The 23,041-nt window shown below is 43.3% G+C and overlaps 1 protein-coding gene across 2 annotated transcripts; it reads left to right on the top strand.

Annotated features, from left to right (window-relative positions):
• Positions 1-3,358: 3,358 nt before the first annotated feature.
• Positions 3,359-10,976, top strand: wu:fa11c10 (protein FAM110A). Of its 2 annotated transcripts, XM_031286454.2 has the most exons (3): positions 3,359-3,372; positions 7,697-8,096; positions 8,529-10,976. In XM_031286454.2, the coding sequence occupies exon 3, from the start codon at positions 8,539-8,541 to the stop codon at positions 9,961-9,963; it is 1,425 nt and encodes a 474-aa protein (XP_031142314.1). In that variant the 5' UTR covers positions 3,359-3,372; positions 7,697-8,096; positions 8,529-8,538; the 3' UTR covers positions 9,964-10,976. The 2 variants fall into 2 exon arrangements, with proteins under 2 accessions (XP_031142314.1, XP_031142317.1); XM_031286457.2 differs by lacking the exon at positions 3,359-3,372 and having other exon boundaries at positions 7,362-8,096.
• Positions 10,977-23,041: the final 12,065 nt, after the last annotated feature.

Here is a 23,041-nt window from a genome sequence, read left to right on the forward strand (position 1 = left end):
AGCAGAGAAGAAAAGCGTTTCTCACCGCTAACATGGCAGAGGTACTTGGGTTCATCTCACTGACTGTGTTGATAAGGGACAAAGATGTGACAAAGTTTTATGAGCTCATTTGTCTCTCTTTTCTCTCTAAGATGCATGGTGTTACTTCAGTTTTGAAGCCTGTATGTGTATGGGAGAGAAAGAAATGTCTAGCACATTAGGCTGTTGGCTAAAACAAACAAAAACATGCTATTCATGACCGCTCTTTAGACTTTCAGCACCTCTCTCTGTCAGTGGATAGGTAATTGGGGATTATAAAGGGATAACAGGAGTGTGTGTGTGTGTGTGTGTGTGTGTGTGTGTGTGTGTGTGTGTGTGTGTGTGTGTGTGTGTGTGTGTGTGTGTGTGTGTGTGTGTGTGTGTGTGTCACTCCCTGTATCCAAGCCAACAGTGTGGCCTAGCCATTGAGGCGACTCCACAGTGACCACTCTCCCTCCCACCAGTGTGTGTGCCATGTGGCTCTGTAGCTGACTAAGGACAGCAGTATGTGATTGCGTCCACGCTTGCGTGTCTCTGGAATGTTTTCATCACCACGTTATAGTGTGTGGGGGGGGGGGGCATTTTCTCTCTCTCCCTGTATTTTTTTGTTTGCCTTCATCCTCTATCGTTGCAGCATAGATGTGTGTGTGTGTGTGTGTGTGTGACTGTTCAGGTATGCAGTTCTGTATCTTTTAGTATGCAGTTGGCATGTAATTGCATTAGTGTGTATGTTTGTCTGTATGTGTACATATGTCTCCATGTGTATGTGTTACCTGAGAGATTAGCTCCAGCTGAGTGAGGCAAGAAAAAAATGCCTCAAGCCCCTGATCCAAACACAGACACACTTAAAATTACACTCATCTCCCAAGATCTACAGATCAGTTTGCAGGGTATCATCACAGTTTCCATAATCAGCAGAAATTCTTAGCTGGATCTGAGTTTTTTCACCCTCTGGAGGCTCAGCAATGCCAGAATCCCTTACGGTCATTGTAAATATGAGGGGTTATAATCCTACATGCTAGTTATCCAGTACAGGGAGAGAAATAAATCACCCAACATCTTATCATTTTATATAAATACATAATATAGGATGACTTGTACTTCAAACAATTTGCCTGCCGTTCTTCAAAATGTACCAGAATTCGTTGAGTTTTGTAATAGTGTTGCACTCTGAAAAAACTGAAATCCACATAACTTCATCTACTGGGTTGTGCCAACGGAGTGCAGTAACAGTATGTAGATTGGGAAGTTCTCTGGCTATCTATCAATTACTTTTCCAGTGACAGTTTGTAAGATGCTGCTGATAATTCATTTCATTTACAACTATAAATACAGAAGAGTGGATGAAATTTTTTTTGTGTTATGTCGTTCTTGTTCATGTGACAAAGCATATGTGATATTTTTTTTTTCTTCTATTTATCTAATGTGGGCCAATGGCAGATGTTATAATATGTTTGTCTTAGCTGCCGCGTTTAGTTTTCCTGAGGGAAGACTTAGCCACCTGCTCTCCACTGATTACCTACTCAGTCAAAACTGTCTTCCTCTCACACACACACACACACACACACACACACACACACAAATGTGGATGCTGACATTCATGGATGCACAGCTACACATATACACATGAGACAGGATTTCATTGGACCCCTCTCCATCCCACCCTTGGGTGTAATTGTGCATGGATGTGTGTGTTTCCTGAGGCCACAGGCTCAGACAGTGATGGGCAGAGGTGGAGGAGGGGGTTTAAGGGGAGACCAATGGGTGAAGAGACTGGGGGAGGGCCATACAAAGATGAACATAGATGCAATAATAACTGTCTGCTTATGGTTCAATGGTTGTTTTTGCAGTTGACTAGACCCTAGTGAACAATAGTTGCATAACCCTCTAGTCCAGACACTTCAGTCATGCATGTCAGCCAAGTTCTCCACCGAGCCAAGTGCTGTTTTCAGTAGGAAATGGTCAGCGTGGCTGGAGCTGATAGATGCACAGCATTGTGTGGTGAGGCCAGGGCATTAACATTAGCACTGCCAGGCATTTTAGGGGTACTATAACCACCAAGTCCGACGGCCAAGAAGTGATGCAAGACCGTTAGTGTCCTGCATCAGCCTGTCGAGGTTCTAATTAGAAATAATGACCGGCTTGCTCTACGTTATTTACTTACATATAGCGCACACCCAGGACTTCCGTGTCAGGACACAGCTTTTATAGTCTGACAGAAAGTGTGATTAGTTTCGCTTTTAATTTCTGATATTTTACCTATGATATATGAAAAGAATGAATACTGTGGGCCTACAGAACCTTAGTATGCATAGAAGTGCATGTGAGTGAATATTGACGTGCAAATGAGCTTCTATGTCCCATTCATTGTCTCAATGCGCTGTACGGCCATCATGCATATGCGTCAATTCAGCTGCGGAGGAGGGTACCAACGTTAATCAGCACTACTCCAGGTGAACAAAAGGGGGGGGGGTAGCTTGTGAAAACGACACCAAAAACCTGTTTGTTTGGTTTTTTTAAATGTTGTTCTATCATTATGATAATTTAGGAATGTGCAGAATAGATAAGGAAATGTCAGGGCAGGAGGAGGGAAACAGCAATAACAATGACAGAATAATTCAATTTTTTTTTTAATCACAACTTTTAATGTGGTGGGCTCTGGCGGTTCTAGTGTTAAGGGTTGAATCCCGTGAGGTCTGGTGCCTGCCTCTCTGTCTTCATTAGCTGTCTTTGGAGCTCCCTAAATCAGCCTGGAAGGGGCGTGACTGATAACCTTTTGAACTCTTCTTTTAAGCTTTTATGGACTTACAAACTGAAGCTGGGGTGTCCCAGTGGGGTGATGGGCTGGGGCTTGTGTTCAGTTCAGTTCAATTTTTATTTATATAGCACGTTTAAAAACAACCATAGTTGACCAAAGTGCTTAACAAAGTTCAAAATCAAGCATGTGTTGCATGCACATAACCTTTTTATATCCAGGTTTGGGCTTATTTTCTATCATGTTAGACTATCATTCAACCAGAGGATACAAGGAAGATGCTTAACTGAGTGAATTAAACAGAGAGTTCAAGTGGCAGCCTTGATGGGATTTCATCAGATGACGTACTTTGTGTTTAGTGCTATGTCGGCAAATGTACTCATGAGACTTGTTTTCCTTTTTTGTTGAGCAGTGGTTAGATTGGACAGTCTGTGCTACAGCTTACCTCAGTGTGGGATTCCTCTACAGTGGTTGCCAGTGCATTGTGTACCGGCTTCATGGCAAAGAGGCCAAGTGTCCAGAAATAGATGGGCGAAGGTCACCATAAAACAAGGCCAACCTGCCGGTCACGCACTCAGAAGAAAACCCTCCAGCTGAGTGTGTTTGTCTGTTTTTCTGTCTTTGTCAAACATTTCCTGTTGTGAAATGCATCATTGCTTCCTTCTCATCCCTCCAGTGGGCCACAAACCTGAGAAATCACTGCTGACTAACTCGCCGCAACTACCCTCTCTCTCTCTCTCTCTCTCTTTCTTTCTTTCTTTCTTTCTTTCTCTCTCTCTCTCTGCTTGGGGTGAAGGTGACTCTTTCAAAGAACATTCATGATACTGAGTTTTTTTCTCTGACATTGAAGGATTTAAACATAATTTGCTTGTATTTAGCTGCACATTGCCCCTGAGCAACCTACTGATCCCCTTCCAGCTCGAGGAAAGTCGTTTAGCTCAAACAGACCTCTGAGATTGAATTAATTGAAATCTCCGTATCACCCGATGTTGTTAAGATCATGAATGGAAGGAGCATCCGTTAAAAAAAAAAAAAGAAATCACATTTCACACTTATCTTGTTATCTACACTTACATCATTCATTTAGTTCACAAGATTATTGAGGTTTTCTTCAGTGTCTACGTTTCAGGTCGGACAGGAGGGGATTTCTGGTGACATCTCTTTAGGTGGGGTCTCTGTTGTTTTTTATACAATCTGGGGTCAATGTCCGCTGGGACCAAGGCCACTGCAGTATGAGCCAGCTGGCTTCACAGACCCCACACATGACATGCACCTTGTTCCTGTCCCTCAATGTTTGGACCCTCAAGAGTGCTGCATCTTCCTGTTTTTGTCATGATTTAAGACATTTTCTAAGGAAAACAAGTATAAAAAGTATAAGTTCTAGCCTGTGTTCCTCTTTCCTCTCACCTCGCCTCTCTGGCTGGAATCCATTTTCTCACATGTTGCTGTTTGCTATTTAGTCACTCAGTAACTTTGTGCTAGGAAATAGGCAAAAAAAAAGAGGCTAATTGCTCCCAGTCGTGGGCTCTCCCTATAATTAGTCTTAAGCAGGCCGGTTGGTAGTTGACCATAGTCAGCTGTGGTTAAAGGTTAGTCATCCCTTCTTTTGAGCAGGAGCTTCCCCTGCCACCCCTTTTGCCACACTTTTACCTTTCAATTCTTTCTGTCCTCACTCACGCACACAGCAGACATCATATGCCATATCATTACCCGCTAATATGGCGGTTGGAAAGCCGAATGTAAAAGCGGTCAGATTCATAACAACACAGTGGTTCGCATAGTTTTATGATAATTGAACCGAGCAAGTTTCCATCGTGGAAAAGAAATATCATTCCTTGGTCTGTTGCTGTGGTTGGTGCCTGTGGTGCACTCATCACTTTTAGAGACATCAGCTGTTTGTGCAACTGCAGAACAGAACATGAATGGAAAGCAAAAGATGGAAAGTTAGAAAAACAAGACAGACAGGCTGAGAGAGACACACACACACACACACACACACACACACACACACACACAGTTCAAAATTGGCACCAGCCAAATGCTGGTAAAATATGCAAGTGACTGGTAGATTTGCTTCACTTACCAGCCAAAAAAAACAATGGTAATCTATTGAGTGGCTGGTAAATTTTTAACATTCACAAGCCATTTGGCCATTTCTAGTAGTTCAAACTCTTTCTCCTTCCATTTCTCCATCTTCAACAGTATCCATGGCTAAACTGTTGGGTCCAGTAAGGTAACAGAGAGTAAATAATGAGTGGATTATATATAGTTCTCCACTGAAAGTGAAAGTGTGTGATTGCATGCACATAGCTCTTGCGTGGTTGTTAAAGCCTTGTGTTTTATAGTGTTTGAACTGGAGAGATATCCCATGTTTCCCCTTTTGTGTTTTACATGATTAGTCCGTTATAGTAACTATGTTTAAGGTGTGTGCCAGAGGCAGAAATGGAGCCTTTAAACTACATTGTTATGTTTTGGAAAAGGCAGAGAGGTGGCCAAGTTAGTATGTGTACACATTTTAAACCATTACACATTAAATTGGGACCCCTGTCAAAGTATTTGTATAATTTTCTTGTACCCAAAGACCAGCCAAATGTTGGCCATTCTTGAAGAAATTGGTCTTTTTGTGGACCTGAAAAAGGCTCTAAATCTGGATTAAAAGGATGTTTTTTTTCAGTAGAGGCCTGTTTTAGGGTAATGACAAGGCCACAGCATACTAAACCTGAACTGGCTGAGGTTTCTGATTCTGTGAGCAGACTTTTGTCCTCACTTGTTCTTTAGGATGAGTTTCTATGAATGGACACATACATACCACCATTTCTTTACTTATAGCTATTGCACTGAAGCTGGTGTTAGTGTGTGAGTGGGGAGGCAGAAGACCTTTTTCTGGTGTTTCCCAAGTACTTCCTCTTTAAGGCGTTTATATTTAAAAGAAATAATTATTAACAAATTCACACATTGTATTGCTTGAAAAAAAAAAAAGATTTTAAGATGGGCTTTAATGGCTGTATTCAAATAGTCTCTAGGTGTAAAGTGTAAGGGATTGGCTCCAGTTTTTACTGTGGTCTTTTGTGTATTTACTGTGCTGGGGTGCAAACGTTTAATCTAGCAGGTGGAGCACCAGCGTTGCATCATGTGCTTGGTTTGTTGACAGACGCACCACATTCTGTACATTGGAGCACTGAATATGTGAAAAAAGTTGCATGAAACCTTTTGTCTGAGTTTCTCCGAGGATCATTAGGCCCTTTTTGATAAGCCAAAAATCCAAACTGGGATGATGTCGTCATCATCTTCTGTGCGTCTAATGGGTTTCTGTCCTCCTGTACCTGAAACTAACTGAACAATCCCTCCTTTCTTTGCCAGTAACGTGTCACATTTTTCTCTCTCACTCAGATCACTTTTCTTTATTGTGCGTTCATTATTTGCATAATACTATGTTTTGCTCTGGCTCCTGAATGTACTCCCTAGAGGTTTGCCTCAAGGCTTTTGGTCGCTTAATGTTTGTGAAGCATTATTTTCTGTGATGCAAATGTGTTTGCAATTTAAGCCAGACTATTTTAAACTCGTCTTTGGTTTGTCACATAGTCGAGATGAAAGCAAAGTGTGTGACTGTGTGCATATCTGTGGGTTTTCAAGCTGTGTGTGTGAGTGTGTCTGTGTCTGTGTCTGTGTGTTTGTGTGTGTGTCCAAGTCTAAGCTGTCATGGTTGCTTTTGCTCTTTCTCTCTGCTGCTGTTCAGGGATGAGAGGAGGGAGACGTGGGGGGGAAACGGGGTCACATGTTGAAGGAGACAGGAAGGAAGACAGCTATAAAAAGACTAATTAAAAATGTGCGAATAGATATGTGTTGGAGGTGGAGGTGAGGAGGAGGGAGAGAGAGAAACAGGCCTACTAACTGGGTGTGATGTAACCCTGGAGTGTAATGTTGTAAATGATAAGATGCAGGGGAGGGATGAGCAGCGGGGAAGAGTGGAGGAGTGTTTTTTGGGGGGGAGGGTGGAGAGAATTGTTTTTCTGGGAAATTAGAGCTTTGAGAAACAGGGGGAAATACATGAACACAGTGTGTCGGCAGTGCTTTTAATTCCTAATACTCAGAAACGATACAGAAGTAATTGGGTGCAAACATGTAAAAACTGTGAAAAAACTTTCACTGCCTCTCTGTTTGTTTGTCTCTAAACTAAAGTTGCAATTGTTAGGCCAGTGTTTAGACACTGTGTAAACATTAAGACCATAGCACTACAAGCACCAGCTGAATAGTTAAAATACAAATGTAATCACTATTAGACATGGAATAAGGCAATGGTCTATTGTTTGCTGTGTCTCTGTTGTTCACACCATCCACACTTGTCTCTGCTTCTGCGCTGATGAAGACAAAGAGCTGAACAAGAAGAACAGTTGTGTAGGCTTTCAGTGTTTTTCACAATGTTTTCATAACCCCCCGCTGAGCTTGATGCAAGTCAATGTAAAAGATTGCAGCTGTTTTGCCCGTTGTCCCCCTCTCTCTTTCTCTCCCCCCCTTTCTCCCTTTCAAAGAATTTTCATTTGAATGAAAACCCTGCTCAGTGTATTGTTGTGCTCAGAGGGGGGAGGGGTTCGATTGGTTAGAATCCCTTTCGGGGTGGACCAATTGGAGCACGCCTCCCGCCTCCCACTCCACCCCTGTGCCCCACTGAGGCTCCCAGCCTGATGTGTGATTGGCCGACTGGGAGGAGCTAGACTCTGTATTAAAGCCTGTCCCGTCTGCTCCACTTCAGTGTTAAAGAGTGTCCCCGTCTGTCAGCCGTGTGTGAGAGTGTGTGTGTGTGTGTGTGTGTCTCTCTACCAGTGCGTGTGGATGCTTTTGTTAATGAGAGGCGGATAGGAAACTGAGAGCGCTACTACTATCTGACTTTGAATGCCATCTCTTTTTTTTTTAAACCCTCTCCAGTTCCTGGACGGCTTTTTGTGTCACATCAAAACTGGACAGGCAGACGCGCTTGACAGACGAGTTGGACAGAGATCTTGAAGGGGGATCTTAAAGGCCAGTGTGTTGCCGGTATCATTGCTGACTGATCTACCAGACCTGCATTTTGGATAAAGAGCTCCCATCAGCTGCGCTGTGGCTGACCGGTGACCCCAATCTGCAGCCAGACCCCCCCTTTTGGGTCACTGCTGAGCTAATAGATGTGGTCTGGTCGGGCCTGATGTGGAATTTGACCCCGACTGACCCTGTCCCACAAGTAGTCGTTGACTGAGACTCAGCGGAAAGGAAGGATAAAAGAGCAAGAGGGGCAACTGAGAAGAAAGGAGGAAGAAAAGGAGAAGTAAGAGCAGCAGCACAGCGACTGGTAAGGAAGTTAAAGGCGGCTCTGGGAGCGAGGGTGCGAGGGAGGAAGCGGGGGGGAGAGTGGGAAGAAAAGAGGGTACAAAAGAGCTATTTTCTTAAGCCTCGAGAGGACATGCAGGAGCTCTAAAAGGATGTTCGTTGACTCACCCACCTCTCCCTCTGTCACTTTTTCTTTTTGTCTCTAGTCTAACTTATATCTCCTCATGTCCACAACATTGTGGTTGCTATAAATCACTTTTTGTTACCTTTTAACACAATAAATAGTTTATTTTTTGTGACCAAATTAGTTTTTTTTTATTAAACAAACAGCATAAACACACTTGCACATCAGCAGCAGGTTACATTTAGATTCTTTGCGTGTCTTTCCTTTGTACATAATTCAGTTAAAAAAAAACCTTTTGACTGATAGAAAATGTTTCTTTCTCTCCGTCAGCTCGTCCAGTATGCCGGTGGAGACCCTGCGGCCGTCAGACGGCCGTCTGGCCGGGGTTCCCTTCACCTCCGCCATGCCCTTCAGGATACTTCACAAGGGTCCAGACTACTTCCGTCGTCAGGCTGAGCCCGGGGCCCGTAAGCTGAGCGCTGTAGAACGCCTGGAGGCCGACAAGGCCAAGTACGTGAAGAGCCAGCAGGTGGCCCTCACCCGCCAGGCCCCCATCAAACCACCAATCATCCGCAAGCCCCTCGTTCCTCCGGGGTTGATGCTCCAGTGCCAGATCAGCACTCCTCCAGCACGCAAAGTTCCCCGCTGCCCAGCTGATGTGGAAAACAGAGGAGGGAGAGACGGACCAGGAGGAAGAAGAGGACCTGCTCTTAACTTGGATATTCTTAATAATCTCATCAATGATGTATGTGATGGACCAATGCCCTGTTCCCAGTCCTCTTCCTCCACCTCCCCCTCCTCTTCGTCTCCTTCATCAGGAGCTAAGAGCATCGGCAGCAGCCTGTCAGCCGAACAAGAGAGGAGCAACCAACTCCTCAACAACCTCAAACCTTTGAATCACGGCACCGTCAACTCCTCCTCCACCTCCTCCTGCACTTCCTCTCCACTCAACAACAACCTCCGGATCCCTGCAGCAGAACCCACCCGCCGACCCCCCCCTGTTCCAGCACGAGTACCCCGGATAGGGGTTCCAGCGCCCTACAGCTCCCCTAACTCAGTGACAGTGCGCAGGGTGGACGTTCGGCCTCAGGCTGACATTAGGAAGCCTCAGAGGGCCCTACTGCAGCCGCAACTCAGGCCCAGACAGACTGCCCAGGGCCAAGTCCCACACCCCCTGGTCCCACCTCCACCACCTCCTCCACCCTCTCAGAACAAACCCCAACCCCACCCCCAGCTCATGACCCCCTCCCAAACCCTGCCCTCCCCTCCAGTCTACCTCCCGCCAAGTCCCATGTTGATCCGAGCTGGCATGATCCCGCCAGCCTCCCCCGCTTTCACCCGGATATCGAACGCCAGCTCCAAGGGCTCTGCCCGTAAGCACCCATCCTTGCATCGCTCCAAGTCGGACCTGAGCGACCGTTACTCGCGCGCCACAGCCGACCTGGAGCGCTTCTTCAACTACTGCGGGCTGGACCCGGGGGAGGTGGAGGGCATGGGTGGAGTGGAGCGTTTCACAAGAGCCAACTCAGACATTGTGTCGGTCTCCAAGCTCCGCAGCGTCAGCACGCCCAGCTCGGAGTGTGGGGACGAGGCTGCCCAGGCAAGGGAGGACGGGGGAGACGAGGATGCCGATGGCGGGCCCGCAAGAGGCAACGAACGGGTCCCCTACGGCATCTCCGTCATCGAGAGGAACGCGCGAGTCATCAAGTGGCTGTACGGCATCCGTCAGGCGCGAGACGCCAACAACGCTGTCTCTAACGTATAGACTAACGAGGACTTAAGAGTCAGACAGGGAAGCAGTACCTTTTTGTATGTATACATACGTCTGAAGACGGCAAAGCCCATCTGTTCATCTTCTGCTGCCTTAAATCACATTTAAGGATAATCCAGTAGTTGCTTTTTTTTCTATTTCCTGTAAAGACTCACACGTTTTGGAAATTACACATCAGTAATTGTTATCTGGGCTGCGAGTCAGGACTGCTTCCCTGCAGGACGAAATGGACGATACATTTCCCTTTTCCTTCACTTGATCTTGTATGACAATATTGGTTTACGAAAGCAATAATAGACTGGTATAAATGATGACGGTGAGGATGAAGGCAGAGGATTTTTGCGATTGTGGTTCCTCGTGTAAAGGTACTTTGTGTGTGTGTGTGTGTGTGTGTGTGTGTGTACCATAGAGCTCCGCAGCACAAAGCCACTGGAACTTGGCTGCAAACTGCTGGAGACTCTGATGCTACACAGTGCAGTGACTGTTGAGCAAGCCAGGAAGAGAACCACGTTGATACTGTGAAACTTCACAAAAAAGCTTCCATAAACACATTTGTATTTTCAAAAATCCTGTGGCTGTAAGACTGTTATTATACAATTTTTCTGTCAGCATGCGAGTGAAACATTTGTACACATTTTATTTTAGGGTTTGTCATGTCAACAAAGCACACACTTTGCTCATACACAGATTATCAATTCACGGCACAGACGTGCATTCAGGTCAATTACAGTAAATATGGGAGCAGCTGCAGTTGGTGCTCTCTGTATATCTGACTGTAAAACATTGTCTAGGTGTGTGATTGCATTTGAAACATGGTCTCATGTTTTGGATTATGCTGCACTGGTGCAGTGAGCGAAATCTGTTTACTATGTATGTCATGGATGAGAGAGCAAGTCATATGAGGGTTGAGCTCATAAGTGGATGGTTGAAGTAAGTGTAGCATGAAAAAGTTATTTTACCTCCAGTAAGAATGGAGAGAAAATCTAAGAATGGGTAAAAGGAAGACTGAAAAGAGCATACTCGTAGAAAAAAAAAAAATATCTATGGTGGTTCTGAAAGTGACTCAGGAAAATGTACTTGACATACTAACGAAAATGGACCAATATTTATTTGGGAAAATTAATTTAATGTATTTTTTAATATTGGACAACTTTGTGTACAGAATTCAATCTTTGCTCTTCAGTGCAATCTGATCATATCTACTACAATTACAGGCACCAGTTGTGAACGTTGTAAACAGGGGAACATGTGCCCACTGCTCTGTGGGGAGCACTAAATAAAGTGTGTATTTATTTGACTTCCTTGACGCAGGAGAGCAAGAGGTGAGGTCTGTCTCCCGTGTACAAGTTCTCCACCCTCTGCATCTACTTTTATCTTTTCAGGATATTCAGAATGAGTATCAGCCAGGGTTTGCTCTCCGTACATGTACCTATCACAGGTAGATGAAGAGCAGCGTACAGCGGCATTCAGATCAGAGGGCTGGAGAACACCACAAGAGTGACGGTGAACAAAGTATGCTGTTAAATCCGGCACTGGATGCCCAAAGAGTCTTCAAGTGAGAGATCCAAAACGGTGTATTCTAAACTAAAAAAAAAAATTAATAAAAAAATGTTTTAAAGTACGCTGTTGTTTATTATTTTTCTGGTCTTTTAAGTAGGGCTGGGCAATATGTTGATTATATCGACATCGACGTATGAGGCTCTCTGACCACACATTTAAGGCTGTTTGACTCCCTGTGGTCTGTACATGAAGAATCATACAGATGTTTGTACAGACAAACCTGCCGACCATGTTGAATTGAAAGCGCAGCGCGTGCAGTGGGCACATAGTTAAAGGCCTCTTTACAGTTACCGTTCCCAACGTGTCGCGCGACGTCAAAATGACGTAGATCTTGCTGGCGCGCCAGGATTTTATGTTCGCGACCAGAGGTCATGCACCACTCCATTTCTTTCAGCGGCGCACGACAAAACGGAAACGGGAAGCATGGACGAGTTCGAGGGCAACCGGATGCCAGGACTCTCAGAGTGACTGCAAGTCACCAGGTTACCGGGTTAAGATGAGTTCTTTTATGGCGAATGAAAGGCGTGATCCGACGAAGTAGGTCATTGAATCGTTGTGCAGACATTCTGAAATGTTCAAAGTGCCATTGTTTACCTTTTTCTTCTTCTAGTCCGTAGAAATAGCAAAGTTGGTAGCCTTTCCTCATTAGCGCCACCTCTGTTCAGGAGAAGACTGCAACTAGTGTCAGTACCACCACGCGCGAGTATAAATAGTTCCGGTGCTCCCATGACGTCACATTGTCGTGCAACAGGTCGGGAACAGCGAGTATACCGCTTGCTTTACAAACATTCAGAGGTGCATGACCACGCGCCGCGACAGCCTCTTAATTTATGGGCGACCATAAATTAAGCTTTAGTCATTGTATCCACATTATTGGTGATTATTTATCAAAACTCATTTTTAGTATTTTGGGAAAGCACCAATAGTCAACCCTACAATATCACTATTGATGTATTGGGTCAAAAAATATCGTGATATTTGTGTTATCGCCCAGCTCTTCTTTCATGTTGACTAAATATGAAGATGAGCCCACCTGGTCCTAGCATATGGCTGCAAACAGACACTCCTCTGGTTTCCTCAGTGTTTTGGGAGTTTGCGAAGTGCTGCTTTCAAGTCCTTGGTTTATAATGTAAAATCTGGTGCGGGTCCAGTTCAGCAGAGGCAGGTGTTTGGCCTCTCATGTCAGCATCAATAATTGACACACACACACAGTACTTTCACTGATCTCCTCTGGATGGCTTTTGTTTACTTTGATCGTGTTATTATGAGAGTCTGAGTGCTACATTATTTAGATGGAAAAATGTTGACACACATACAAACTCACTCTGCTCTTGGACTTCTAGTCTCTCATTTAGTCACTCACATGGAATTGCACAAGACCCACACCCTGTTTCAGAGCTCTGGACCCTCATTAAGAAAGCAACTGCTCAATTAAACACAATGTTGGAGTGTAAAATGAATGGGTGTGATGCTGTCCACACTGTGTATGCATTCATTGCACTGTAAGTTTAGAATCAGAATCAGCTTTATTGGCCGTGTGTGTGTGTGTGTGTGTGTGTGTACGCAAAAGCTGAACAAGGTAAACATGAACATTGACTACTATGTACAGATGTAAATACTGTATATATCAGAAAGTATATATATATATATATATATAAACACAAGAAAATTGACATTTTTAGACAGTAAGACAATTGTGCAAAGTGGGCTTATGACTGTAAAAGGATGTTTTATGTAAATATCTATTTATTTAGCACATATCAAAACAAAGGTACAAATTGTTTTACATAAAAACTAAATAAGAAAACAGCAATACACAATAAACTTAACAAAATAAAAGTATTAAAAGCAAGAAATAGTGAAACCCATGCAACAGAATAAAAACAGAATCAGGTGAAATGCAGTGGAATAAAAGCATGTTTTGACCTCAGATTTGAAAGAAGCCACATGAGGTACATGACGTTTAGGAAAAAAACATGAACATTGGAAGGAGGACCAGGGAAGGAACACTAAAAATGTATGTTTGAGTATCAAGTTTTTACCTCCTGTAGGTTTGAAAGGTGACACGGTTTGACGGCGGAGAAGTAGGTTATTCTGCAGGAGAGGTTTGAGAAGTTTTTTGGGATGTTTTTTGAGGTGACTCTGGGTCACTAATGGATCTCATTGTAATTGCTTTGAATCCAAGTTGAGTATATCTGCCCCTCTCCACCAAAGAACAAGCTGCGAACATACAGATGGTCAGTATTTCATGCTTAGTGGTTTTCAGTGGTGCGTTCTTACGTTAGAGTAATGATCCCAGAAACACTGGATCCATACATTTCCCATAATGCAACTTGATAGCATATTTTGTGAGACCATGATATACATTTGTGTTGCCCAAGCAAATTTTTTAGACTTTTGAAAGCTCCTTCCAGAAGACATTTTACAACATAGGCTGAGTAGTACTTGAACTCTAAAGTACTAAGTAAGGATGCACCGAATCCAGGATTCGGCCGAATATTGGGCTTTTTGACGGGGTTCGGTTTCTGCCGAACCTTAGAATTTTTTTCCACCGAACCCTACGCTTGCACTACGCGCGCTACGCTGGTCGACGTAATGACGGCGCCGTTGATTACGGGAAGGTGTTTACGTAGTTGGACCGTTCAATGCAGTAGGCTGTGAGAAAGTGAAAATGGAACTCGTGAGCAGAAAAAGTGTTCTTTGGCAGTACTTTCTGTCAAAAGAAGGCCATTCAAGTCCAGCTACATGTTCAATTTGCAATGCCGATTTGTCTCGTGGTGGTAAGGACCCTAAACAATACACAACATCACCGCTGTTACAACATCTGGTATGAAACATCTGAAAGAATACAAGTTGTGCATGAAGGAATCTACAGACAGCAGCCACTTCAGGTAAATAAAATGAAAAATACACTGCTGTGGACGTTGTTTACTTCATTAATGTGTTTACTGTGTTAATGGACTGAGGAAGGGAGTAGGATTCGGTATTTGGCAGAATCTTAACCAGTGGATTCGGTATTCGGCCGAACTCCAAAAATCTGGATTCGGTGCATCCTTAGTACTAACCCACCCTGGGTGTCTGAACAGTCTGGATCCGATTCACCATCACCACCAAGTTTTCCCTCTTGTGCTTGTTTTCCCTGCAAACTGGCTTCCAGGATTAAATGCCATTTCTGATGAGCACGTCTGATATTTGGTGGTTTCCATTCCGAGTTATGAAATCATTGAGCTTTCAGACAGCTGGGCCATGGCTCGTGCCTCCTTCAGGCCCGCGACCAGTCCGCAGTGGCCTGGCTTGTCAGAAATCACAGTCCCTTCACATCATGACATCATTACAGAACGTGGCCTTGATTTACTGCTCTCACAATTTACTGGTTTTGAGGACGTGGGTGGCTAGAGGACTGGGGAAGTGTGGTGAAGTGGAGCACACTGTTGCAAACGATAAATATTTCCGCCTGGAGCCTGGAGCCTGGAGCCTGGGCATCATGACAGCAGCCGCCTGATGTCCCAGGCAACTCTGATTTACACCGAGGGGACAGAGAGAAGCGACAGATCACAGCAGTTTAAAGGCTTGGAAATGGAAGAGGATGAGAGAGGAAGTTGGTGGAAGGAGGTAGAGATGGGAAGAAGAGGGAAAACGACATGGATGCTGTGAAAGTGAAGGTGATTTTATGCCTATGAATAAGTATTGTGTCCCACTTCTAGGGGCAAATACCCTCAGTCATGGAGCAGCTGTGCATCTCTGGGGCTTTAATGTCCAATAAGTGAGATCAGCAGCTCTGCACTCATGGCAGGAGGTACCGACTATTCATTTAAAAATAAATCAGGAGACTTTTTGTTACTTGTTTGTTAAGTATTGTTAATTTTAGTTGCGTTTTAGTTAGTCTCACATTGCCAGACCTTCCTCCACAGTGCTGCAGAGGAGGGTTTGGCTAGTCCACACAGCATTCTGGGATGGGAGAAAAATGTGCTGTGGTTTATTGGCATTTCTTTAAACCAATCACAATCGTCTTGGGGGGGCGCTAAGCGCCGGATGGAGCAACGGTGCCTCTGCAAAATAGTCTCGGGAAGGAACTTGTTTTGGTGGAACGTGTACGTTCAAAGGTTGTTTTAGGTGTGCAACAGAAAACTCAGAGTGGACAGATAGTCTAGCTAGCTGTCTGGATTTACCCTGCAGAGATCTGAGGAGCAGTTAACCATAGTCCTCAGAAATCCACAAGAGTTTAGAACGGCAACACAAAGAAAGTGGAAGGTAACGGACATCCGGCCGAAAATGAAGGACATCCGCTGTAACAATCCCAGAAGTGGAACGTCAACAAAAACTAAAGACAATTTAGTCTAGTTATGTAAGCAAAATGTAAGTCTTACTTTAGTTGTTCACACTCAACAAACTCTTTAAACTCTTAAAAATAAATTCTAATGAGGACACACTTAGCATTAATAAAACAAAGTGTGTGCGTGTATGTGTGTGTGTGTGTGTGTGTGTGTGTGTGTGTGCTTTCATGATCATTCAGTAACTCAGTTGGAAGATGGGCCTCGCTTGAGACGAGCAGATAAGGGGTTGGATAACATTATAAAGAAGTTGCGTATATTCCTATAGTAAACACGTAGAATTACATTTAGATAGTTGACAGCTGTCATTAATCCTGCACTCATTCCTGTCGACGGCCTGTAAACACGAAAGACATTGTACTGTAGATGAATTATTCCATAACTGTCCTCCTTTTTTCCTTTCAAGAAGTGCTAACGTGAGCCAACAGTTCTGGCAGAGACATAACGTTGCTGAAATAAGGTGCTGCTTATTAGTACAGTAACTAGTCCAGCAGATAAATTAACCTCTGAATAAGAGATATTTTTGAGAGTTGGAGGATAATGTTTTATAAATCAGGAACATACACACACACACACACACACACACACACACACACACATATATATATATTATATTATATAGACACTGGATTCGCTATTGTGCTGAGATATAGAAAAGTTAACTTGTCTTTCCTAAATAGGACACAGAACAATAACAAATGCATTTCAAATCTTTATTTGTTAACTTCCAAGTGTACTTGACTGGAGCCCTGATGTAGCAAAGCAGAGCAGCCCCTCCCCCCCAAAAAACAAACAAACAAACAAACAGGGGTTTTGATGCATATATGAAAGAAAGAGAGATCACAGATTGACTGTAGCTGGCAGGTTTTGTTCCAAGCTGTCACACTTTTTGTTTTGACACATGATGTACACATTTCACATCGCTTCTTCAAACCGCTCTGTGCAAGTTACATAACTAACTAGTCGGTCTGGCACGACAATTCCCTTGTTTTCATCCCGTTACAGTCTCCATCATTAGATAACCAAGAGTGGACACCTCTGACCTGCTCCCCGGGGTGATGTGAAGAGTCAAAAAGACTAAACGCTTCAGCTTTGGGAAAGGAACACATGTCCTGGGAGGATAAGATGTCTCCACTTGCTGCGGTCTCCCTGTGGACAGATAAGGGATACTCGCCAAGAACCAGCCCAGTGTCATCTCTCTCTCTCTCTCTCTCTCTCTCTCTCTCTCTCTCTCTCTCTCTCTCCACAGAGGCTGACCATATGTCCATATTTACTGAGAGATCAGCTGGGCTTTGGCATCCTGTCAGAACACAAACACACACACACACACACACACACACACACACACAGTTTGTATTTTTGCCTGTGCATGCTCTGTTGCGTGTCTCGGCCTTGTTTGTGTTGTTTTTCCAAGCAGTAAGTTCTCCAAGAGTGTGTGCATGTTTAATGATTTTGATGGTACTTGCATGCAGAGGATGTTTCCAATCTTTTTGCGCAGTGTGTTCTCTTTGCATGCATGCGTACTTAGGTCCAAATTTGTGCGTGTGTACATGTTAGGAGTGTCTTGTCAGCTCCAATGTGTTGGACATGTGTACATGGCACGTGTATGTGTGTGTGCTCTGTTAGGAACCGTATATTGCTTGATCCCAGTAGTACCACTAATGTATGTCAAAGCTTGATATAGTCCTGCTAAACAGCCTCAGTGCAGGGAGTGATAAGCTGATTAAAGCGCTGGGGCAGATGGGATCTCTGTTTATGACTATATTTGTGTGTGTGTGTGTGTGTGTGTGTATATATTTCTCACTGGGACCAACTGTATATCCCGTGGGAAAACAAAACTGGGTTGTCTGTGTTAGCTTAACGTGTTGTTGCAGAGCGCTGCGTTGCTTCCCTTATCTCTTGACGTCCATCTTTCCATCTCCCTCTCTTTGTCTCTATCTGTTCATCTAAATCATATCAGCCTCTGGACGCTGCCTGCTGCCTAAATACACAGCACACTCTGTTTTCTTTATGCTCCTCTATAGATTTGGACACAGTACAGCTTTCATCTTTCATCCAGCCAGTCTCACCCAGGATCAAACAGCAAATACCATCGACCTTATTCCAGGTTTTTAAATGGGACTGGTGACAGTGAACACAGTTACATAGATTCCTGTGTTAAAAAAAAATGCAAAGAATCCAGCTTTTATTGTGAAGATGTCAAAACGCATCTGCAGCAATTAAGAAGTGACACAATAACAGGTTGGATTTCCTGGAAAGATGACTCTTTGGAGATTCCTGTGCTGCAGTAGTGATGTGTCGGTCCAAGTGTGTGGAGCAGTGAAATGAAGAGCCTATTGTGTTTGTGTTATTGTGTGACAGATCTGCCCTAAGCAGCAGTACACTGCTCAGCTTCCTGTCTGCTTCTCCAAACCCGGGGCTGTGCAGACCGCCATCCAAGTTACTGTACTGTTACTGAAGCAACGTCATCATACAGAAACATATGTAAGGTCCCGTGGGAAAAAACTTTTTAGAAGGGCTTAGGAAAACAGCATTTTGACGCCTAAACAGCATGGTGGCTCAATGGGCCTACGGGCAGCATGGTGGCCCAATGGGCCTACGGGCAGCATGGTGGCCCAATGGGCCTACGGGCAGCATGGTGGCCCAATGGGCCTACGGGCAGCATGGTGGCCCAATGGGCCTACGGGCAGCATGGTGGCCCAATGGGCCTAGGGGCAGCATGGTGGCCCCAATGGTTAGCACTGTGGCCTCACAGCAAGAAGGTTCTGGATTTGAATCCAGGTCGTTCCGGGCCTTTCTGTGTGGAGTTTGTATGTTCTCCCCATGTTCGCGTTGGTTTTCTCCGGGTGCTCCGGTTTCCCCCACCATCAAAAAACATGTACTAGGTTCTCCAGTCAGTGCCCCTGATCAAGGCACTGGCCCAGATCTGGAGTTGGTCCCCGGGCGCTGTAAATGGCTGCCCACTGCTCCCTTGAAGAATGGGTTAAATGCAGAGAATGAATTTTGCTATGTATGTGTATCTGACAATAAAGTACCTTTACCTACACATACTTGCCTCGACCAGAATGTGAATGTTTGGATTTGAATACATAAGGAACACTAGTGGGAAGCTACAGAATGATTTAAAAACCTAAATAAAATGGACGAGCATGTAGTGTTGATATTAGTGTTGTTTCCAATGTGGATTATTCATCACTTACTGTGAAATACATTGGTAATTGATATATATCAATTACCAATTATATGTCTTATCATATGTATATGTATATCATATGCTGCTTTATTGATTTGTGTGCTTTATTGATTTCACCTCATTTCATTATGAATAATTATAACAAATATGTAAGAAGTGGAACAAAAAAAGGTTGAGTAATCATGGGAAGGTTAAAAGTTTAAAATTTATTATTATCTTAATCCCTCCAGGAGTAGCTACATTGCACAACACTGGGATACATTGACTGTCTTCCAGCAGACACATAATTAGTCCTGTTCTCAGAAGAGAAGACGACGTAGGTGGATGAGCAGGAAAGCATGACTGGGCGTTGTGATTAAGAGTGTTACATTATGATATGTGTGTGTGTGTGTGTGTGTGTGTGTGTGTGTGTGTGTGTGTGTGTGTGTGTGTGTGTACGCTCAGTATTAATGAGGTGGACTGTGGATGTTTTCCAAAACTAATGTACTCACAGACCACAGCAAAGAGGAACATTTTCCTAACACACACACACACACACACACACACACACACGCATATAAAACACACACACACACACACACACACACACACACACACACACACACACACACACACTCACTCACTCACTCACAAGGCCCACATTAAGACTCTTTAAGGAGGATAAGTGCAAAGAGATTTTGTCAATAATTCATTTTGCTTATAAAGTGGTAAAGACTAAGAGACACTCCACAGAAGATGAGTGCAACCTCACCAACGAAAATTATTACTTACTCTTCAGTCGTTTTCTATTTCACGGTGTCAGTTATGTGTGTCAGTTAGACATAAGGCACATAACTACTATAGAAACATCACACTATTCTTCAGCCTGGGTTTATTCTCATAATTATGGCCATACGGACAACACAGTAAAACATAAAGTTGTTGACTGAGTTTTTCTTGTGTTATTTATTTAATTAAAAAAAGTAATTTCTGTATTGTCAGAGTGACAAGCGTTTGAAATTATTTACGTGAATATGACGTTTATTTGGGAAGCCTTATAGAGCTCAACAGTGTGGTTCTGGAAGTGAAAATCCCATTCATATTCTGCATAAGGATTTAGATTTTTAGCTATAACGTCGGAACCATCCAAGGTAAACTTACCACCAGCTAGAAGATTAGAGAATTTGAAAGGATGGTATATGCTCCTGTAGAACAACAATCCAAAGTGTAACAGCGACGTCTCTGATTGGTGGAGCTGGCTTTCACAATGGAAATGTTTACCGTGAACGGCTAGTGAGCTGCTGCCAGGGAAGTCTACGTTGGTTATGTACACAGTCTTCTACCTTTGCCTTTTTTTACTTTTCAAAATGTTTTTTTTTGCACCGAATCAAATGTTTTATGGTCACAGTTCATCTTGTAGATGGTTGGTTTGGTTCCAGGCTTAAAACTCTTTATATAAGCATTTTCTGAAACGTCAATGGAGCTACTGAACAGGGAGAATCACTTCTGGAATCAGAGCCATTCAAAAAGTGAGCGGTCACTGTCAAGCTCTATAGAAGGCTCGTGCTGCTTGTCCTTATATACCTTGTTTTGTTCGCATTTTAACAGTGGTGTAGTCTACGTGATACGCAGGTATACGCAGTATACCCACTAAGAAAGCTCCAGGATTTCCATATACCCACTTCAAAATGCCCAATGACACGCAACAACATACTTTCCATTATAGTTTTGATATATTTTGAATTTTCATCTGTGTTTTTCTTCTTCACATACTGTAGGCTAAATAAAGATATTTTTGTGTAAATTGGTGCATAAACGTGTATCAGAATACAGGAAATGAAGTCGTTAATGCTCAAAACTCCCCCCCCCCCCACTATGATATGGCCACCCCCTCCCCCAAAGGCAGATTCTGGCCAATATATATACACATATAGTACAGTATACCCACTACAATACATTAGACTACACCACTGCATTTTACCAATTCTCTATAACAGAGGTAGCAAGTGCAAAGTTAGCATGAACCATTATCCGAATGGCCGCATTTATGGGACTAAGACTCAGGTTTAAAAATACCAATATTTTCCTATGAACCTGGAAATCCATCGAAATGAGAAACAGGGCATCAGCGGAGTATTCATTTCATGGCACTTAACACGAGCACTGTGACCAAATTGCTATTCCTTTCAGTGATTCGGCCAGAGCACTCATGTGAATAACTTGACTGTGTGTGTTGTTGTCTTTTAGTCTCAAAAACATTTTCCTTTTGTTTTATATTTTTCTTTCTGTAAGTCTTACTAACGTTTCCTTCCATTTTTATGACTCAGTCATGGCGCCTGGACTCAAGTGAGGATGTTCCGACCGGAGGTGGACTGAACCTGTGGGTTTGAAGGCCTCAGACTCAGCCAAGCATTCTGGGAACAGATCTGCTGGACTTTGACATGGCAACAGTCCCATGTACACACACCAAGCAGACTGTCTTGTGATACAACATATCCTCTCTGTATTGCGCGTAGGTGTAACCATTGATACCCTTGCATCTGTCCATTACAAGCTATTTCAGTTTGCAGAAATACGGCCACCTCTTCCAAGTTTGTGTGGTTTCTCCTTCTGAACAGACGCAATTTTCGGAACAATCTCTTCAAAGTCCTAATACTTATCACCATACTGTGTTTATGCACTAAAAGAGAAAGAATTTCCTTGTTATTAAAACCGATTCTGAAGCATAATTTCACAAGTTCATATAGGCCTTCACAAGGCATTTTGTAGAAGACCAGTAGTTTGGTTTATTCTCAAAAATCCGACTTGATTCTTGAAATATCAAGTTTTTTCTCGACATGTCGACTTTATTCTCGAAATGGTATTTTCAACTTTATTCTCGTCATGTTGACTTTATTCTCGACATTTCGACTTAATTCTCGAAATGCAAAATAAATAAAAAATCTTCCTCCTTAATTTCTTTCCCCCTTGATGTGGCCCTAATGCTCCGTCGTACATTAGGGAGGACAGAAAGTGGAAAAAGGAGAAAAAATAACTCTTGACAGGACCGCACACTCATCGAGGGAAAAAGCAAAGTAGAAGCAAGGAAATTTTGATCTCTATATACGTCATTGCAAAGCTTAAAAGCTGTGTGAAGGATTTTTTTTAATGTTTGGAAGGGAATTCACACTGGCCATCTGTAGCCAAAACAAAATATCTGGCCAGCAGCTCCACAGCAGCAATCAGCGGAAACATGGAGTTTACCCGCCTACGAAGGCTGCCAAACGCACAGAAAATGTGACTGGCAAGTGTGTCAGAGAGAAAGAGAAAGAGAGCAGGCTTAATGTTTATCTAACCTCTGACTGAATGAAAATTCCCCATCTCTGACTGACTACAATGTAGGAAGTTTCCCACCCTGCTGTTATTTCCAACTTTCAGGTATCCTGCCACTTGTTAACAGATACAGAGCAGAACTCAAAATTAGATTCTGTATTACACTTATAACATAGATACTGATTAGTTAAAGGCAACATAATTAATGAATGACAATGAACAGAAATGTGAGGGAATCAAATGAATGAAATTAACCCAATTTATATCCTTTGATTTGATTGATAACATGGAAAGAAGTTATGAGAACACCGTTGCCATTTGATTGACAACAGAGCCGGGCATTGGATTATTACATTTAAAAAAAACATGTACATGTGAATAGAAAAAGGCTGAACCACTGTGCCGTCGCGTTAACACAAAAAAATCCCTTCCGGGTAGAAAACTGGCAGTTGATTTGAATTGTGGAGATATGTGAAATCAGCAGACTAGTTTATTTCTGATGTCATTTTCAGCGCTTTCAACGATTAAAGATATATAGTTAAACACGGAGGTCTGACCTATCTGACATTTCTGCTGTGCTTATTTTCTGTACTGTGCATCTTTGATAAACCAAATCTAGCGTCACGAACAGCAACATCTCACCGCCGGTCGGACTGACTGCTAGTTTGAGTAAAAGTGTTGACATATGAAAGCATCA

This window comes from Sander lucioperca, chromosome 12 (assembly GCF_008315115.2).
Source record: "Sander lucioperca isolate FBNREF2018 chromosome 12, SLUC_FBN_1.2, whole genome shotgun sequence".
Taxonomy (NCBI): Eukaryota; Metazoa; Chordata; class Actinopteri; order Perciformes; family Percidae; genus Sander; species Sander lucioperca.